Source organism: Glycine max, chromosome 16 (genome assembly GCF_000004515.6).
Source record: "Glycine max cultivar Williams 82 chromosome 16, Glycine_max_v4.0, whole genome shotgun sequence".
Taxonomy (NCBI): domain Eukaryota; kingdom Viridiplantae; phylum Streptophyta; class Magnoliopsida; order Fabales; family Fabaceae; genus Glycine; species Glycine max.
In genome coordinates, this window is record NC_038252.2 from 36,673,088 (window position 1) to 36,688,944 (window position 15,857).

At 34.6% G+C, this 15,857-nt stretch overlaps 2 protein-coding genes and 1 long non-coding RNA gene across 3 annotated transcripts; 1 reads left to right on the forward strand and 2 right to left on the reverse strand.

The window, feature by feature from the left end:
- The first annotated feature begins 152 nt into the window (after positions 1-152).
- Positions 153-4,284, forward strand: LOC100800539 (probable aminotransferase ACS12). The gene is made up of 4 exons (XM_003549094.5): positions 153-1,190; positions 1,292-1,420; positions 2,967-3,127; positions 3,209-4,284. Exons 1-4 carry the CDS (start codon positions 750-752, stop codon positions 4,062-4,064), a joined length of 1,587 nt encoding a protein of 528 aa, XP_003549142.1. The 5' UTR covers positions 153-749; the 3' UTR covers positions 4,065-4,284.
- Positions 4,285-7,915: 3,631 nt separating this feature from the next.
- On the reverse strand, positions 7,916-8,352 carry LOC121173751 (uncharacterized). The gene is made up of 3 exons (XR_005889079.1): positions 8,309-8,352; positions 8,055-8,134; positions 7,916-7,966 (listed from the first exon to the last, which is right to left on the reverse strand). It is a non-coding gene; the product is annotated as an uncharacterized lncRNA (long non-coding RNA).
- Positions 8,353-13,399: 5,047 nt separating this feature from the next.
- LOC100801628 (protein PSK SIMULATOR 1) lies at positions 13,400-15,627 on the reverse strand. The gene has a single exon (XM_003549096.5). It carries the CDS (start codon positions 15,179-15,181, stop codon positions 13,772-13,774), a length of 1,410 nt encoding a protein of 469 aa, XP_003549144.1. The 5' UTR covers positions 15,182-15,627; the 3' UTR covers positions 13,400-13,771.
- Between the last annotated feature and the right edge of the window lie 230 nt (positions 15,628-15,857).

Sequence of the window (15,857 nt, forward strand, 5' to 3'; positions counted from 1 at the left end):
ATTCCAGATTTCTTGTCAAGTTAAAATAATTCTATATCAATTGATCTATGTATTAAATGATTTCGAATTGAAACAAATTGATTGTTTGAAAATAAAATTATCTGCAAAAATAAAAATGCACCAAAAAAGGACAGATTTAATTTGTACTAATACACATTGTAATCATAGATCAAATTCAAATAAGCCTGTTGGATCTAATATAGCAAAGAAACACTAAAATACCAGGGTACAACAGGAAAAAAAAAACAAAATTCCAATATCAACCAAGAATAAGATCAAGCAATTCAGGCCTGTCAAGGGCTTATTATTATTTTTTAATATTATGAAATTATTTTTTTTTATCCATAATAATAATAATAAAAGACAACATCAAAAAATTTATAAACAAGTCACACAACACTCACTCAGTTGAACCCATTCAAGTAGATGGCGTTGGTATTAAGGCGTTAATGTAATCCTTGTTTCTTCCTCCTCCTCGTTGAAAATAAAAAAAAATACTAGTAAAACAAATCCCTGACACATGGTGTTTACAACTACGAGGAATAGGATCCCAAGGCCAAGGACAGAACGGTAAAAACTGCGCCAAACATTAAAAAACAAAAAAACCGAAACAAAGCCACACACACACTCGTTGGTTGGTTTATTTTGTTTCTCCTTCTTCTCCTTGTTCGTTCCTTCTTGGGTTCTCCCAGCAGCAGCAGCACCACCACCACACAAACCAAACCCACCTCCACACTCCACCCGGGTCAATGACCCAGAGCAGAAAGCCCAGAAAGCCCAACCCGCAAGCCCGCGAAGCCCAACAGAACCACCCTTCTTCTTCGTTCTCCAGCTCCGGCATGAAACTCATCGTCCCCCTCCAGGGCGTGGTTCAGGGACGCGGAGGCCTTCTCCTCGGGACTCTCGTCCCCTGCGCGCTCTTCTACTTCCTCCAGCTCTACCTCAAACGACGCCGTTCCAACTTCTCCCCTCCCTCCCCCTCCGAACCCACCCTCCCACGCACCTCCTCCCGCTCCAGTTTGTCGACACGTGGCTCCATTTCCCGTGTCCGGGTCTCCAAGCTCGCCACGCAGATTTCCAGACCCGACGAGTCGCTCTATTACGTCGGGTTGGAGAGGGTTTCGCGAGATCCCTACGACGCGTTGGAGAATCCCAATGGGATTATTCAGTTGGGCTTGTCGGATAACAAGGTTGGTTGGTTCGCTTGTTTCGGTTTTTAGCATTGGTTCTTGGTGGTTTTGTGTGTATGTGTTGCTAATGATGATCTTGTTGTTTGTTGAGGTGGGTGTAGCTGTGCTTGGATTTGATAGGGGAATGGGTGGCACGGAACTTGGAAGGGTCCATCAGTGGCGGTGTTGGTCTGGGAATCAATGGGATTGTGCCGTATCAGACGTTTGATGGGGTCATGGAATTGAAAATGGTAAGAGCTTTTCTGCTTAGTTTAGTAGTGTAATGTAGTGTGTGTTGGTGGTAATTAATGCTATTGGTGCCGTTTCTTGTGATGTTCTGTTTGGGACAATCATGGTCTAATTTTATTTTTATTTTTTATCGGCAAATGTTAGTTTTTGTTAGAAATGTGATTTGGGTGACTTTGGGATGATTCAAACCCGCAACCACTGAGCCAACCTTATATCTCCAAATAACTATTTCACTACCATGGTCCAAGTGACACATAACCGAGATTTATTAACTCTTTCTTTTAAATTGAAAAATATATCTATTTAGTCCCTTTCAGAGACTAAATTGACAGCAAAAGACTAATGTGACTGATCATAAACCTTCCGAGGATCAAATTGGTGTTTTACGCTATTTGTCGTTGTTATTTTTACTATGTGTAATGGAAATGCAAGCATTTAGGTTGAACAGTGGGAGTGAGACAGGTGGTATAGTGTGATGTGAACCTATTATTCCAAAAGTTAAAACTTAAAACTGTGAGGAAAAAATATATTAGCAATGTTTTATGGCATTTCAAACACAATCCCTTGCCCAAGAGCTTTTTACCTAGGAGTTTGAATAAGGCACATGCTTACTTATGTTTGATTTCGATTTCAACTTCTTTTTCAAGAAGTATGGAAGCAATAAGGATAGAACTCTAGACCACTTGTTCAAAGAGTCTCTAATACTATGTCACGACCAATCATTCCAAAAGTTTAATTTGTTAGATGAAGGAATACCAATGGCCTTAAAGCATTTCTAACATAATGAAGGATTGAAAATTGAAAATATTCTAATGAAATTACACCTGTCTTGGAGCTGGTGCCAGTTAAGATACAAGCTTGTTAGCCTATAGGTTTTAATTTAATTATTATTTAGTGTATTTTGCTACTCAATAGTCAATATTTTGAATGAAGAACTTGAGCTTTTAGTATCTGTTAGAGAGTTTGAACACACAAACTTGAAGATTTAATCAAAAGAATTCTGGAATTAATCCTGAATTTGTAGTTCAGATTACAGAGCACTAATTCTGGCATAAACTCTAACAAGGAGTCTCCTCCTTCTAACAAACTTAAGTAATTTTTAACTTGCAATGAATCAGAAATCTACCATTCATCCTATGTAAGAAGTACACACATAACTTCCATAAAACATGCCTTATGGCTGTCCTACAGTTACTAAACACACATTACTGCCACACAACAAATCACATAACTGTCATCAGAATCATTACATTTCAAAATTCTCTATTTTAGACACATGATAATTATCTGCTTTTGAAAATAATTACCTTTTTTCATAGTGCTGTAAACAAGCATTTTGGTTTTAATTAGAATTATTTGTTGTTTTTAAGGTTAAAATTTAGATGTTGTCCTTTGTTGCTTATTTGGTAATATTTGATAGTGGACTTGTCCATTAGTTGACTACTGTTCTTTTATACTCTGTACTATGATATGTTCAAATTTAGTTCATTCAAGTCATGCTGTTGTTTTATTTATCTGTTAAACTTCTGTTTTGCGTTGGTTTTGCAGGCTTTGTCAGATTTTATGCATCAGGTGATTGGGGGATCAGTGAAATTTGACCCATCTAACATGGTACTAACAGCTGGGGCAACTCCTGCAATTGAGATATTGTCCTTCTGTTTGGCAGACCATGGAAATGCATTCCTTGTCCCTACACCATATTATCCTGGGTAATCAATGGAACTTTCTCGAGCTTGTGTTTCTAATTTATTGTGCTAATTTTAAAACCTAATTTAAAAGGAATTATGCAGCTTTGACAGAGATGTAAGATGGCGTCCTGGGGTAGACCTAATACCTGTTCATTGTCGCAGTACTGACAATTTCGATTTAAATATCACTGCTCTTGAACAAGCATTTAGTCAAGCAAGAAAACGAGGAGTCAAAGTTCGTGGAATTCTAATTTCCAACCCTTCAAATCCTGTTGGCAATATGATGACACAAGACATGCTTTACAGTCTTTTAGACTTTGCTGAAGAGAAAAATATTCATATCATTGCTGATGAAGTATTTGCAGGCTCCACGTATGGAAGTGAGAAGTTTGTGAGCATAGCTGAAATTCTTAATTCAGATTATATAGACAAGAGCCGGGTCCATATAATATATGGTCTGTCAAAAGACCTTTCGCTTGCTGGCTTTAGAGTCGGGGTTATATGTTCATTCAATGAGAGTGTTTTGGCTGCTGCCAAGAAGTTGAGTAGATTTTCCTCTATATCCGCTCCGACCCAGAGGTTAGTTACTTCAATGCTTTCAGATAAAAGATTTATTCGGGAGTACTTTGAAACCAACCAGAAAAGAATACGACAAGTGCACGATGAATTTGTGGGTTGTTTAAGTAAACTAGGAATCAAGTGTGCCAAGAGCAGTGCTGGTATGTACTGTTGGGCTGATATGAGTGGATTAATCCGACCTTATAGTGAGAAAGGAGAAATTGAATTATGGGAGAAGTTTTTGAGTGTTGCTAAGATCAATATAACTCCTGGGTCAGCCTGCCATTGCATAGAACCAGGATGGTTTAGGATTTGTTTTACCACTATAACATTAGAGGAGATCCCTTTGGTAATTGAACGAGTTAGGAAAGTTGTTGAAAGTTGTGATTCTTCTAGTTGAAGTTCTATTGTTTCATTGACATTTACAGTTAAGGCCTGATGTTGCAGCCAGAAGTTGTTGTTTAGAAATTTTGGAAAGGAATGTGTACATCCCTAGTTATCAAGTTCAGTTGTCTTGCGGAATCCAAAATTTATTACTTTGCGGGAGAAATATTCTCTTGTAACGCAAAGTCTCAACAGAGTAAACTCAGTTTGCAATTAAGAGTTTGGTTTAAAATGAATTTTGGTGTAATTGCGTCTTTAATTTATTCTTTAACAAATAACAAAGAATATGATACAATAAAACATTTACAACTAACTAAATAAACTTATAAAAAAATAGTTAATAAGATTAAGAGAAAATAAATTGGTATAGTAATTTTGTAAACATTTACTTACACAAGTTTATTTGTAAACCTTGTGGGTTAGGGTTCATTTACTTGAAGCTTAATAAGCTTACATCTCTTAATAAATTTTTGTAAACATTAAATTGCATTAATCCAAATAATGATGGAAAGTTTGTATTTTGATATATAAAGATTGAAAGTTTTCATTAGGGACATCAAGTTTATAATTTAAAAATTGATACTTCATTTCATCAAAAAAATTTGATACTTCATTAATAAACTTTATTTTAACAGATACTACACTTCTAAAATATAATGATGTACCAATGAATGTTTTATTCATCTAAAATTTGATATGTACAATAGTAATCATTAATATAGTATTATATAATTCAACAATTAGAATTGTTAAATTTGTAAATTATAAAAAAAAAATGTTACATCAAGAAAGGTGTCTTTAAGCCTGAAGCATATACACGTGCAGAGGAGCAATAAATAAAAATTCTCGAGCATGAATTAATATGACAAGGAAACAAAGAAGGAAAACTTTGCCAAATAAAAAAGTGGAAGGTGTTGTTCCTGTGGCTATGATTGCGCGGATTGAAGAGATGTGGAAGACAAACTTGCTAAATTTTATTTGCTATGATTGCACGGTTTCGAGTTTTGTGTTGAGTACGTTGTGAAAATGCGTACCTTAGAGTAATTTGTTTTAAAAATCTTTCACATGTTACTCTGTTAGTATTTTAATTTGTTTTACATTACGGTAGAAAACATAAAAGATTGAAACCAGTATAGTATTATAGTAGAAATTAGATTAGAAGATTTGAAAATTCATAGTAACTGTTGCCATGGGCGCTAGTTTAACGAGATTGAATGCCTTTTGTAAAGACTTCAATATAAACGAGAATATTTTTAGGAATTATTTTTCGATGAAAGTATTTTTTAAAAAAACTTTTATTCTTTTAAGCTAATCAACCCACATTGAATCTTTATATAAGGTATTTAACATCATGGTTGGCTCACTTTTTAAGTTGAATATAGAAAAATGTCTCGAGTAAAATTTTGAAATACATATCTAAACTCTACAGGCTCTTTCGAAAACAATAAGCATATTCCATTTGAACACTTACCTTTTATTTCAAATCTCAATATCCAAATATTTCTTAAGTTTGGAACAAGCATCAAACCGGGTTTAATAAACCGAGGACAATTTCTCCTTTTTCTTGGTAATAATAAAGATGCCTATTGTGTTGTGAAACTAGAATTTGTCCTCCAAATATTTTTCTTTTCTAAGTCTAAATTTTCTTACATATTTTACAAGGAAATATGCTTTGGCGATAGTGTGTCATCCTATCATTGACAATTTGCATTGCAACATCGGCAATGATTTGGACTATTCAGTGAATGCAGATTTCCAACCACAGTGCTAATTGGTTGAGCATCAGAACTAGGATGCATTCAAAACTTTGCAATATGAACCTGAACTTCTATATAGAGCCTTGAGCAATGGTTAGAAAGGCAGAGATGATTGTTCCATGTACCAGAGCTTCGACATAACAAGCATACAAATATTAATTAGGGCTGAATATTTAGATAATGGTCATTCAAACAAATCCATTGCAAGGAAACTACACTCACAAGAATCTACAGTTGCCATTACAATGACATGTAACACAAGAATGCATTTTACTTTTTTTTTTGGATTAACGGTTGATAAAAAGGATGGTTAATTCTTAATATAAGTGTTCTAAGTTTCTTTTTATATTAGAAAAAACATTGCATCTCACAAATGCTATCTTGTTCGTTGAAAAATAAACTTGGTCAAGATAGATCTTGTAGCTAAAGTGGCTTGTAAGTATGATTTTCTTTGCAATTGCTCATAAGAATCGGTATCATGAATTCATTACTACTATAATTCTATTCTTCTAAATTAGCATACTCAATACTCAGAACATCAAGAGAGATTTTCAGAGAGGAAAATCATATATTTTGTATTGTGGTAGGACAGCAAAATGAAAGAGGAGAAGAGGAGAACCAATCAATCAGGATGCCTACTGGGAGAGCAATAGTTTTGGAAAGTAAAGCATATAAAGTTAGTAGTTTTCATCATTGTTGCAATGTGTTAGGAAGAAGATGCAGCAGGAAGACATCTCTCACGTAAAGCTGCATGCATGGATAAGTTGAGTCATGCCTTGTATGGACCAAGGGTTAGTTGGTTAGGTCGTTGGATAGTTAGTTGCAGTAGTTACGAAATCGTTGCTAGAGTTTGTTAAACTCATTGTATAAAAGCTTGTCCCGGAACTGGAATAAAGAAGAAGAAATACATTTCGAGAATTATAGCTTAGTCAGGAGGTTCCTTGGCCTCGAATCAAGGAAAACGCGTCTCTCTCTGTTACTCTCACCTTCTTCCTCCTTTCTCCTCTAACCAGCCCATAACATAATGTTACCGAAGAAAGCACTTACTCAGGGCTTTCCTTTTTTATAACCAAAATAAGTTGCAGCTTTGGTAGCTCTCTGATAAGTCTACCTACATAGTTTTTTTTTTTTTTGAATATGTAGAACCTTCCTTCTTATCTTATCTTAAATTTAGAATCATTCTTTGAATTCTTTATTTTTTTATTCCATTTTTTTAGTCATTGAATATTCAATTCATAATTAGAAAGGAAAGGGCTTTGTTTTTTAATCCCAATCAAAATTTACAATAGAAGCGGGGCAAAAACAGCAAATTTGAAGACAGAAGTTGTTTGAAAACAGTATGTGGCTGATGCTTACTGAATCGTGGAAGAAAAAATTATTAATTAAACATGAGTAACTCACAATTTCCACATTAGCTATCTTTCAAATTTCATCTGCCACCAGTTAAGAGTTAAGACCCCCCCCCAAAGAAAAATAAATAAATAAAAAAGGAGACAAAATCACAAATAAACACGCATTATAATGCATTTCTCTGTATACAAGAAACAACTTCGTTTATGGAAATTATATCATTCTAGTCTTAACATGTAAGAATGAGTTAAATTCAATTTGAATAGGAAGAGTCAATAAGAACATGGCATACAACTACATAATAATAAACCTAGCAACCATTTACAATTCTTAAAAGGCAAACTATATGATTTGTTAGAGCAATCGATTAAAAAAACTACTTGCAATTTACATTCAAAGTCCTCTGGTGACCAGTGTATCAAACTGCATTCGTGATTCAGTTCAAGTTCTCCAGCCACAACCTGCAAGCAAGGAGAGCAGAAGATTAAAGAAAGGTCCATCCAAATGTCACGTCTAATGTTTGGTGTTGAAATTGAATCTGCCATAAGTTGAACAGAAGATCAATTAAGGTGGATAAAATCTGCATTTTCATCATGGCAGTATCAGAAATGAAAGTGGTTGTACACCACCAGCACCACAATCATTAATGACGCTGTTGTTTTGGTTATGGTGGGATTATGTGTACACTATAAATTGGAAAAATAAAGTAAAAACCTCATCCCTCCAGCACCGGCAGCCATTGAAGGAGCGATGAGAACACTGGCTTTCCTCAGAATCTGAACTCCCTCAGGGGTAAAAGGCATGTTTGAACCTGTGATTCAAAATAAACAAGTAGCTTCCATAAGTATATATGAGGAAGAAAAGGAGGAAAAAATAAACAATATTGCATCCTACAATACCTTCTACTAGTATACGACAACCTGAATTAACCAAAAACCAATAATGGCATCAGAGTGATCAATTTCATTCTGTGAAGCACCTGCAAATGCAACATCACACCTTTCATTCCACGGTTTTGCTTCATCATAATATCTGGACCGAGCATAGGTCTTTGAATAGTCTCTACATATTGTCAATTTATGAAGAAGGACAGTGAAATTATACATAATAGCAAGCATAAAGCATAAACAGACAACAAAAATTATACACAAACCGTAAACTTCTTTGTTGAGCTTTGATGCCTCTCAAAAATGATATTTTCATGTAGTCAAATCCATCCTCATTAACCAAATATCCTATAGAATCTGTCAAATGCTTTTGTTAAAAACAAAAAACTCCTTGAAAGGACCGGGATACACAACGGTACTCAGAAGAATGATATAAGAATCCTAGATTCAATTAGTAATATTCTTAAAAACTCATGAAATAACAAAACACAAGTTTTCATTCTTGCTAGAATAAAAGAATACACACTGCATCTGGGCAGATTGCAGTAGCTTCCCCACCTTCCGTAATTTATAAAAACCAAAATTACCTGATACTGAAATTGAAAGAGCACCATAAGCAATTAGCTTCTGTAAGACATGCATTGCGATAGTTAGTACATCTAAAGTCTAATGAATCCATTAGAAAGGTTGTTTAAACAAAGATTTTTCTTTCCTGGCTTGCCATTTGATTAATATGTTTTTATTTTCTACATTCGTGTTGAATCACATCCTTGTTTTCAGACATATCTTTCAATCATTACATGCTCAACATTTATTTTTTACTCAATCTCATGTACATGCTATGCACTTTCTTTTCTGTTTTACACACACAAATGATACCATTTGATCATGTCATCATTTGATCCTATTTTCTCTTAAGTAATGCTTTAAACCATTTACTAGCACAACATTTTGTCTACATTACCATGGAGTGTACTACCACCGTCTCTAAATATAAGATTTTTTAAACAAATTTACATCCTTTAAGAAAATTAGTTAATTTAATTAGTAACATTAAATTTGTTAACAATTGGTATAGTTTTTCCTAAAGTGTCCTTAATTACATTCTAACTCATTAATTAATGTGTGTTGGTATTCTTCTTCAATCCTTATAAGAAAGAGAATGTATTTATCCTTTTAATTCATAACAATTTATTGTAAAATAATTAAGTGTATTTTAGTTTAAAAATAATTAATACAAAAGATAACTTGAAAAGAATCTTATAAAAAGGATAAATAAATTTTAAAAAAAGTCTTATATTCAGATACAAGGATAGTATTTCTTAACATGAATACTAGGTTTTTGTTTCACTTCTCCACTCTTAATAGTGTCAACTTGTTAATCTTAGCGAGCACTTGCAACAAGCTTTCAAAGAATGGAGAACATGGCCAAACACAGACATTAATATCAATTTCAAGAAATGAAAGATTGCATGCGGAGGAAAGTTGGTGAACATCATTTATAGTGAGAAAACAAACTAAGACTTAGAGTTGAAAACACAAATTTGTAAGCATCAACGTTAGAGAGGGAAAGGTAAACATGATCTAGGTTATAATTGTTAATTCAAAGGACTTTAGCATATTTATGCAAAGAACATTCTTTAAGGACCAAAGAATTCAATGAGACTCTGCTTGGAAAAGGCTCAGCACAGTCTCGTGATTCTATTATGTTACAGGGGGTACATACAAAATCTAAAACGTTGTAACGAGGAAACATAGTTTTTGAGTGTTACTAAGATCAATATAACTCCTAGGTCAGCCTGCCATTGCATAGAACCATGATGGTTTTAGATTTGTTTTACCACTATAACATTAGAGGAGATTTCTCTTGTTATTGAACGAATTAGGAGAGTTATTGAGCATTGTAATTCTTCTAGTTGAAGTTCCATTGACATATTATCTGTCTTTGGAAGGGAAACAATTTAGATATGAATTTCATTGTTGTATGGATTTCCAACATTGCCTTTGATAAAAAATAAACTTTCAACTTCCCTATATCAAAAGTGGGTTCAGTTTCAAATAAAATTTGAAAAGTACATATTATCACACAACTGGTAGCCAAAACCCCCAAGAACTGTAGTAGCTGAAAATACTGGGTCAAATACTAATTTGGTCAAACGTTGCAAATTATTAGGCATTGTTTATTTCAAATATAAAACAGGGTATAGTTTGATTAAAACAAGTTTCCCAATTTGTGCATTTCATGGCTATAAATGATCAAATACTTTAATTGAAAATTTGATTAATAATACTCATTTTTCAAATGAACAGAAACATGTAAACCTATTCATTTTTTGGCCCACTTGAATCCGCCAATCACCACCACATGGGTGCAACATCGGTCAAATGCCTTGAGAACCTCTTCTCGTAGATCTCAGGACATGTCTAGCCCTTCAAAAGAAATAAAAATCATAAGATGTCTTCAATTTCTCTTCTTTCACTTAAACATTTCTTTTGGCTATTAATTACTAACATTGCATTGGTTGAAGTGAAATTAGATTATGATCTTTTAAATAATATTTTAAGTTTGAGTTTCTTTGAAAAAAAATGTATAATTAAGAAGATTGATCTAACTAAAAAGTCATCAAACAGATTTTTCGATAAAAATAAACTATCATTAAGGGTTAGTAAATATTTCATACATGTAACATGATAATAAAAGAAAAAAAGCCTTAATTAAACAAAGAGTAAAAGAAAAAAAAAACCTTAATTAAACAAAGAGAAAAAGAAAAAATGGTGAAACTTTGAATAAAGTTGTGTGCCATCTTTATTTTGATTAACTACACAAGAGTGACCAAATAAAGAGAAAGAGTATGATTTTTTTAAAGAACCATATAGAAGAGATAGAATTGAGAAGGTGGGGTACAATCTTCCTATCTATTCCTACGTAAGTTAGAGTAAAAAAATACAAAATAGTTGCTTGGCCAATGATGTTTAGTAGGGCCTAAGAGTTATAAATATTGAAAAAGGGGGTGACATTTATTGGAAACTTGAACTAATTGGACCACTTGTAATTTGCAAGCCTGTGAGCTGTGTGCGCTAGTAAAAGGAGGATCCAGAAAAAGAAGAAAAAAAAAGCAAAGGAAACTAAAAAATAACAACGGATACGAACAAGTTGAGAGAAAAAAAAAAAGAATTTTGTCCTCTTTAGATGTTTTTGTATAATTAAATCAAATAATTGATTAGGGCCCAAATGCCTTAAAAATATTATTGCATATGGGGGTGATTACCCCATTTGCTCCTTCATAATTTCTCTTTTCAATTAACTTCTTTTGATAAATAAGTAATTAGAATCTTTCGGAGAATCAACATATATAGCAGAGGAAAAAGTATATCTTCATCAACTAGGTTATAATAAAACAAAAGCAATGTTCCAACTTCCAAGAATACAGAACACATATATACTGATCAAGATCACTCGCGACAAAAGAAGGAAAAACACTAGTTTTCACAAAATCCTAAAAATAAAATTAAAGGGGTGAAAGAGGCGAATGATTAAGCTACATTAGTTTTTTCTATTTCCTTGTTTTTTTTTATTGCCCTGTTATGATTTAATTCGTAACTTTGTTCATAGATCTAAAGGTCTTATCTCGACTCTCTATCAGTGCCATAGTGGCTTGATTGGACTCTGAAAAGAATTTCTTTCGTGGCCAATAAAATTATGTTCTAATTAATCGCTCTCTCTATTCCTAACTTCCCATCACACATCCGAATGTCCACTTCAAGAGTGTTATAAGGTACGTATGAGAAAATTAAACCCAATTTTTTTTATTAGATTTATTTGAAAGTTACATATGTTTTGTATTTATATTAGTTAATTTTAAAAATTACGAAAAACTAAGAGCGTGAAAACAATGGGGGCTGACTATCATAGATACAAAAGGTATTGACTTTCAAATATATCTAATAAAAAGATTGGGTTTAATTTTCTCCAACCTACCTTATAACACTCTTGTGTCTGGATGTGTGATAGGAAAAGCTAAGAAAACTTCGAACATAATTTTATTGACTACAGCACAGGAAAAGAAGAAAGAACAAAAAAAAAATTAAAGGTAACCAAAAATACCGCAAAAAGTATTAAAAGTAAGCATAGAGTAAAGAACTCGGCGAATTTTAATCTAAATAGTACATTTAACCGCTTAAATAATTACTTGACTCTTGCAAGTTTTGCCAATTGACTTGAAGTTGAATCCTCAATATCCTTGGACCTCTGATTTTAAAAGTGAAGGAAAAGAAGAAGAAGCTATTGCAATGTGCATGTGTTAATGAACATTCCCATTTAATAAGAACCTATTAATTTAATATTCAGATTAATGAAATTTAACATGAAACTATTATCAACCATAATAATTAACATATCTTCTTAAATAAGTGAAAATTTTAATGAAGATATATAGATAGGATAAATTTTTTTATATTACATTATCATCAAATTATAAATTGTCATGATAAGATTCTTACTTTTCTAATAATTATTTAAATTCTTAAAAAAAATATTATTTAACAATTAATCTAAAATATTTTTAATTAGTTAACAGTGTAAAAATATTTGTCATCCATAAAATTTAAACAAGTGATCACCTATAGAGTAGTCTCAAGAGATAATTATCATGCTCAATAACTCTTTATACATATTAAATTTTAATAATTCAACTATTGAATATTTCGATACTATATTCAATATATTTTTTGCTAGAGAGAATTTTAGTGAGTGAAAATAATGTCTCCATGGCAAGAAAAACCTTAATGTACATTTAAAGAACATTTATAAAGAGCTTACATTTTTATCTCATGCTGAAGATACAAATAAAAACTTGAACTTATGGCTCCACTAAAAAAATTTCTAGGATTTAATACTCAATATACTTATTGACATAGTTCAATAAGTAATATAACACGGTATAAAATTAAGTTCTTATATAACCCCTCCTCTTAATCGTGGTAACAATCAGATTGACAAAATGTCACCTCCAGCAGATTCCCCCAATGAGATGTAAAAAAAGAAAAGTATTCAAGTATAAATTTCAATTTCCTAAAAAAAATTTATAAATTTCAATAATAATATAGGACCCGTTCCACTCTGACTATTTAATGAAATTAACGCCATCAAGATATGGGAGGACTGACTGTAACTATAATTAGTAGTAGTTTATTACTCACCACATGAACCGCAATGAGCTGAATCTGGCACTATTGGTACAGCCACAAAAACCAACATTAATAAATTGATTAAACCCCACTAAGTAGCAGTTGATGATAAAATTAATTATGACAGAAACTGTAGGAATATTTTCACACGATTATGAACGGTATATGAATCATGAAAGCCCATGCATTTTTACTCAAAATTCATATACATTTACATTCATATACAGACCCGGGTTAGAAGCAAATTACCAAACCTCAAGGATCTGAACTTACCTCAATTTAACTACCTAAAACCAACCACCATAAAATCCAGAGAGAGAGAGACAAAATTAGAACCCTGATCAAGGTTTTAAATTATAGTCTCATTTATAGTTCCATCCCGATCCTTGATGTTGCAAGAAATTGTAAAAATTTGCAGTGACCCCAAAAACCTTGAAGCAAGAACTGAAATTGTAGTCACGGAACATTTTTTAAAACCTTGATCATAATGTTTAAAATAAAAAGAAAAGAAAAAGAAAGATCCATGAAGAAACCCATATCCTTTAGCTGGGCTTGTGCAAGCTTAACAAGCCATTAAAGTTGGTACATTCAAACAATGCCTTAGCTGTCATTTCCCTCTCAAACCTCCAAACATAGTTCAGCCCCACAAGCAGCTCAGTGATGGCAGCTTCTGTCTTCTCCTTGTTTGCAAAGAACAAAGTCTGCAACAACAACACATTGGTCTTTGGCACCAAGTTCTGATGCTCATAGCTCCTCTCACTCTGCCACTTGATCATGTTATGCGCCAAAGGTCCCAACCACCTCAATATCCTCCCCAATGCATCCCTCCACTCCGCAGCCAGCACATGATCATCACATGCTGAAAACCCCACCCCTCTCAACCTTCCCCTCAAGCATGACCTTATGCTTCTTGGCAACATCCCATACAAATCATCCCTAGCTTCCACCCCAACCAACTGGGGTGACTTTATCATCTTCTCCAACACCATCACCAAGTTTGCATAGTGCAAAGCCAAAGCTGAAGCACCCAAAGTATCACCATCACCCTTCAACTTCAACACCTTGCAATTAGACTCAAAAAACCCACTTCCCAAATCCTCATTTTCTTCACCAAGTTTTGATCTTTTCAACGGTCCAGATACAGAAGAGCAAGAATTGGAAATCGGGTTTTGATGATCAGAGGGATAAACGGAAGACAAACTACGCGACAAAAAGGGAACACTACTGTGTCCGATTCCGAAGACAACCTTAATCCTTGCTAAGACGGTGAAAACGAACCTTGCCAACAACAACACAACCCCATCGAAGTTTTTGTTCCATAATGAACGTTCCTTCAGGTTCTTCACCTCTTGCTTCTGCCATAAGATCTTTTGCTGAAGATCGTTGAGTTTCTTGTGCTGCTCGGTGGTGGTGTCAGCGTTGAGATGCGCTTTTTTGAACGCGCTCTCGAGGAGCGTGAGCGCGTCGATTTCTTTGTGGAGCGTTGCCGTGAGGGTCACGTAATGTTGCAATTTTCTGTGTTTAGTTTCGATGTCTTTGGGGGCAGTGAGGGTCCACGCGTGCGGGTCGAGGCCCGAGTTGGCGAACTCGGTGAGGACTCGGAAGAAGGATCGGAGAGTGGGGTCGTGGCAGTTGTGGCTGAGTCGTGAGACCGAGTCGGCGACGAGTCGGAGCGAGTCCGCGAACTCGGCCACGGCGAGGCTTAGGAGAAACGACTCGTCGTTTGAGATGAGCTTGCGCACGCCTTCGAGGGAGATGGCATCGTTTCGGAGGCGGACGACGTTGGCGTCGGAGAGGGACTGCCAGAGGTGGAGGAGCTTCGACATCACGTTCGCGATCTCGAAGGACAAAACGGCGACGCGTTTTGGCTTCGACGAGGAAAACGACGGTTTCTTCGTGAGGCTGTGCGACAGCGCCGTTTTGACCTTGATGAGCCAGGTTTCGAGGGCCATGGAAAATTTGGATTTTGGTTTAATGGGGTTGGAGGAGATTGAATTTGGTGAAATGGGTCGTAGCCTTTTCGTGGTGAGTGTGTGGGTTTCGGTGGTTTGAGGTTGAGCTAGGTGGTGAGCACTATGGATTTGAGAATATGCATGAAAGAGAAAAGAGAGAAATAATTAATAGATTGGTAGTAGTGTGATGATGTTAGTCTTTAAGAGAGAGAAAGAGAGGGGAGGATAAAGGAGAGTGTGATGTTAGAATGTGTGAGAAGAAGACGTAATTAGAAAGAGAGGGGTGAGAGTTAAGTGTGGTTAAAGTATTTAAAGTTTAGACCCACATGCAGTTTGCAGTGGCTGAGTGTGGTAGATTGTGGCGTCAGAGGGTTGGTTTATTGTCAATTCTGATTAGGATCCAGTCGCTGCAAAAGCGCGTAGAAGCTTCACTCATGATGAATGAAGCTGTTTGTTTTGTTATGGTGTTTGTTTAGGGTGTGGGAAATGGGGTTTATGTACTTTGATTTTTTCTATTTATTTAACTTTTGGGGTTTAGAAAAGCTTCTGGCTGGTGTATTATTGATTTCTTAGTTGGTAAAAGAGACCTTTTCTATTATGTTCGGATGCACAGAAACGCTTTTTCTTAGATGCTGCCATATATTTAATGAGGATAGAGGGTCATGTAATTATTTGG